The following is a 5,276-nucleotide window of genomic DNA, read 5'->3' as shown; positions in this document are numbered from 1 at the left end:
CCCCTTTCCTCCTCCCCTTTCCTCCCCCCCTTTCCTCCTCCCCTTTCCACCCCCTTTCCTGCCCATTTAGTTACTGTGTGAAGAGAGAGAGAGCATTCCCATCTACTGCACAGCAGTAACTTCCATTAAAGCCTATGGCAGGGTTTCCCCAACCTATTGTGAAGATGAAGCAAAACATATTCAATACTGTCTAGGTTTGATATCTAGTTAACGGCAATATAAGGGTGATTATAAAACCATGTGGAAATCGGTCATTTGTACTCTAGAAGTTGCGGACAATTCAACTAAGTACCCAAATCACAAAAGAACCTACGTGGGTAAACTGGACAGGCAAAAAAATGCTGTAACAAACTTCATGTCTGTGGGAAAAGCCTGCTTTCAGACAGACCAAACCAGACCCGGCCCACAGAATTATACTGACCAGTAGAATGGGAATGGACCATCTCGGTGCGGGGGGACTTGCATTGTATAATTCTTGAATGACAGGATCTCTATGACCCAACATAAACAGATAGCAGACAACAGTGTTACTTCCCTGGCATTTATAAAACATCGGCAATACAGTCTGCATTAAACATATCCATAACATATCAATTATATACAGAGCAAATCAAAATAATTATATAAATCACGTCACAAAAAACTAACTTATTCAAAGAGCACGGGTGATGTAATCGTAGGCCCATATCCCAGTCGGTACACCCTTGCAGTAGTTTGGGTATCCTAGGAAACGTTGTATCTTGGTAACGCTGTATCTTGGTAACGCTGTATCTCTTTATTCTCCCAGTTTTGTCGAACTCATTTGGAATATTCAGGCTTTTATACATTTAGACGTTTATTGAGTTGCTAAATAAACCGTTCCTATTCAGAGAGACTTTGTAATTTATATAATGCATGTTTACAACACATTAATAACACGTGTATTAAGTATTAATAAACATCCATTAATACAACCACCACTGTTACATAGGGATCTGGGCAGAGCATAGGTACCTTCGACTACATCACCCGCTTTAAATTAAAATAGCATCACGTATCCATAACAACAACACAGTGAACAATAATATTATCATTACCTCGTCACGTACTGTACATTACAACGTCACGCCACCACGCGCTAGCCTCACGGTCACCATAACAACCACACGTGCCTAGTCACTAGAAAGACAAAGCTATCAACTTCAATAGTTAAGCCACTTTTGGTACAATTGCAAAAAAGAGGAAATATCAAACCATTTTTACCTTGATTCTTTTTTAAAGGTCTTTTATAAATAATGTAAAGATACTCTATGTAATTTATAAAATTCAAGATGTGACCATATGTAGACAAAGAATCCTTGAAGAATACGTAACATCACTCACACTGATAACTTCATGGTAAAACCTGTGAGAATTACACCCAACTAACAGATTGAACAGTCTACTGTTTAAAAACTGAAAATAAAAATGATTTTTAAATCATTATTTTGACAGTTGAAATATTGGCCATGTCAACAAAATACCTCATAGTCATAATAACGTTAGTTTGTTATTGTCATCCCCAAAAAACTAAACAAAATCAAATCTAACAATAAATTAGAAAAACATTCAAATTGACTATATTTCAATTCTATACATTTTGGACTAAAATGTTGATTTTTCAGTTCGTTTTTGAATGGAGTAATTGCCTAGTCACATAAACGCGTGTCAGTCAATGTAATCCGATAGCTAATTCTACAGTATAGTACACAAGTCCCAGACAGACAGGAACAGGACAACACTTGGCGATTAGATGCCTAGACCCCTCTGGCCTGTATGGAGATTGGTAATATGGTGATAATTGGTCAGTGCATAACATTAAGCACAGGTAAACACACAGGTACCTGTGATAAAACACAACCTCTTTAGGCCTCCCGAGTGGCATCATTACAGACCAAGGGCGCACAGGTGGCCCATCGTGCTCTAGCGACTCCTTGTGGTGGGCCAGGCGCATGCAGGCTGACTTCGGTCGGCAGTTTGTACTGTGTTTCCTCCGACACATTGGTGCGGCTGGCTTCTGGTTCTTGGCAGGGTCATGTTTCGGAGGACGCATGGCTCTCGACCTTCGCCTCTCCCAAGTCCGTACGGGAGTTTCAGCGCTGGGACAAGACTGTACCTTCCAATTGGGGAGAAAAAAGGGTGAAAAGTACAAAAAAAAAAAGTTAAATAACCAAAACAACCTCTTCCTGAAGACCCTCACTTTTCTGAAAGTATCTTGTCTCTCTTGTGCAATGAGCGGTTACAAAATACAATTCTCTGTCATTTTTATGATAAAATATGAAATAAATTGACGGCTCTGCAAGCTGTTTCTGCAAAACAAGGAAGTGCCTGTGAGTACGGAAGCCCGTTGGGTAACAAATAGTTGTTTTCAGAGAAATCACAGCCAAATAGAATGATACCAAAAGGAAAGTCGGCCACGGATGAAGCTCACAGTATTCCATGACACAACACACGCATAACTACATTACATAAAAATGACAACTTTGGACCTCGTGTACAACAGTTACAAAATAACAGTAGAAACACAGTAATTACTATCCAGGGTGTGACATTTTCTCAAAGGGGGGCCACCTCACCTGATTAAATTCTGTCCTGTGCTCAATGACGATGCAACTGACCAATGGTTTCATTTTTAAATAGTCCTAATTAGCTTCTTCTTCTCCTCCTCTCCCTTCCCTCTTCTCTCTCATCCCTCCTTGACCCAGCCCGCTACTAAGACCGCGCGTCTGTTTTCGACTTCACTATCGTGATGACACTCGTCGCCGCCACTTTCCCCGGTATGAGTGGCCCGATCACCGACCCGACCCCACCACCTCCCCTCTGACCCCCGACCCCTAACCCCACTCCCGGGCTCCTCGCCACAGTCCTTGCAAAACTCTGTAGCGCCTCGTACTTCGACCTCAGGTGATCGAGCTCCGCCCTCATGCTGGCGTTCTCCGACGCCAACTTATCCACTTCCTGTTGAAGCTGTGACTTCTGCTTCTCCAGCTCCTCCTTCTGGGTGACCCGTTTGACCCGGCAGCTGGCGGCGTAGCCACGGTTCTTCAGGGTGCGCCGGCGCTGTTTAAGCTGCAGGATCTCATCCTTGGTGAGGCCGCGGAGGTGCTGGTTGAGCTCCCGGACGGACATAGTCACCAGCTCATCATCTGTCAGGGTGGTCCCATTCTCCCCCGGCTCCCTCTTCACCTGAGGGGAGGGAGGGAGGAGAGGGGGAGGGAGAGAGGGAGGTGAGTTAGGAAGAAGACATGGAGAGGCCGTAGTACACGTGTCAAACTCACTACACGGAGGTCCTTGTGTCTGCAAGTTTTCGCTCTACCCTTGTACTTGATTGATGAATTAAGGTCACTAATTAGTAAAGAAATCCCCTCACCTGGTTGTCTAGGTCTTAATTGAAAAAATGAAAAAAAAACACTTGGCCCTCAGTGGAATGAGTTTGGACACCTCTGCAGTAGCAGGTAAGAGAGAACATACCTTACTTGGATACATTATCATATATTTCTACATCAGTCCAGCGCGAGTTCTCACCTTCAAGGCCTTGTTTCCCTTATTAGTGGTCGACATGCCACGAGAACCAGCCCCCTCTGAACACACCTGCCCCCTCTGAACACACCTGCCCCCTCTGAACACACCAGCCCCCTCTGAACACACCTGCAGACAGGACGGAGACAGAGAAAAGACATAATATCACATTTCAAATGTCCTTTATTTGGGAACTTCTGTGAGTGTAATGTTTACTGTTCATTTTTGTTGTTTTATTTCAAATTTGTTTATTATCTACTTCACTTGCTCTACTTCACTTGCTCTACTTCACTGCTTTAGCAATGTTAACATATGTTTCCCATGACAATAAAGGCCTTAAATTGAAATTGAATTGAGAGAGAGTGAGAGAAGAGGAGGCAGTGCTTAGCTCAGTATAAGAAAGTCTGCAAACTCATCTAACAAACTGTCACAATGAAAGTGAGAACAGACACTCAAAGAAACACACACAGACACTTCCTGTTTGTTGGTGGTTAGTGTGGCAGGGCCTGTGGTGTCAGAGCTCTAGAACACCCATCAAGCGTTCTGATTGGTTGGCCAGGGACCAACAGGGAGAGAGATGAGTATTTGGACAGAGTCCAGGGGAATACCATAGACACGGAAAGAGAGAGAGAAGCAAGTAGATGAAGAGAGAGAAAGACACAATGATATTTGAAATGTAATGTTTACTGTTTTATTGTTTATGAACATATGTTTCCAATAAATAATAAATAAATAAAATATAAATAAAGCCAATAAAGCCCTTCAATTGAAATTGAATTGAAAAACTAACAAAAGATATAGTGACAAACACGAGGGCTGTGAATGAGGTGAGATCAATTCCACACACAGAGGTGCTAGCTGGGGCATTGCTCCACACAACAAGCCTCATTCAGTCAGAGATGCGAAGACGCTGTCCCATAGCACTGTGTGTGTGTGTGTGTGTGTGAGATGAAGGGCAGCCATTGTTGCAACCGCTGAACGATCATCATGAGACCAGTCCAGGATGACTTCAGCGTATTCCTGACCTCACCACTCTTCCCTCTCCTTTCTCACTTCAATCCCACCCTCTCCCACCCGTTCTCTTTCTCTCCTCTCTATCTCCTTCTCTCGCTCTGTTCTATCGCTCCCTCCTCCTCCCTCTCCCTCCCCACCCTTATTTCTCTCCCCCTCTCTCCCCCTCTCCCACTACGCCTCATCCCCCATCCATATCCTTATTTCTCTCCCCTTCTCTCCCCCTCTACGCCTCATCCCCCATCCATATCCTTATTTCTCTCCCCTTCTCTCCCCCCTCTCCCTCACCCCTCTCTCCTGTTTGGTGGGTGACACTCTACCCCTTTGTCTCACCCCTCTCTCCTGTTTGGTGGGTGACACTCTACCCCTTTGTCTCACCCCTCTCTCCTGTTTGGTGGGTGACACTCTACCCCTTTGTCTCACCCCTCTCTCCTGTTTGGTGGGTGACACTCTACCCCTTTGTCTCACCCCTCTCCCTCACCCTCTCTCCTGTTTGGTGGGTGACACTCTACCCCTTTGTCTCCTCTCTTTCACTTCTCCCTCACCTCCCCCTTTTCTTGTTGTCTTTCTCCATTTCACGCTCTGCTGAAAGTTAATAACTCTCTCTCCTAATTCACAATTAGCGGTAGCATTACACGGATTGACTTCTCTCTCGTCAACACCCCGAACTGCCTAGTAACCAATAGGACCCGCTCTCCCTGTTCTTCTAGGAAGGTGTGATGGAGGGT

At 44.5% G+C, this 5,276-nt stretch overlaps 1 protein-coding gene across 1 annotated transcript; it reads right to left on the bottom strand.

The window, feature by feature from the left end:
• Positions 1-2,638: 2,638 nt before the first annotated feature.
• On the bottom strand, positions 2,639-3,662 carry LOC116370944 (transcription factor MafG-like). Its single transcript, XM_031819903.1, has 2 exons — positions 3,544-3,662; positions 2,639-3,204 (listed from the first exon to the last, which is right to left on the bottom strand). Exons 1-2 carry the CDS (start codon positions 3,577-3,579, stop codon positions 2,731-2,733), a joined length of 510 nt encoding a protein of 169 aa, XP_031675763.1. The 5' UTR covers positions 3,580-3,662; the 3' UTR covers positions 2,639-2,730.
• Positions 3,663-5,276: the final 1,614 nt, after the last annotated feature.

This window comes from Oncorhynchus kisutch, unplaced genomic scaffold (genome assembly GCF_002021735.2).
Source record: "Oncorhynchus kisutch isolate 150728-3 unplaced genomic scaffold, Okis_V2 scaffold2838, whole genome shotgun sequence".
Taxonomy (NCBI): Eukaryota; Metazoa; Chordata; class Actinopteri; order Salmoniformes; family Salmonidae; genus Oncorhynchus; species Oncorhynchus kisutch.
Note: the sequence above shows the minus strand (reverse complement) of the source record. Positions and strands in the feature narration are given on the sequence as shown.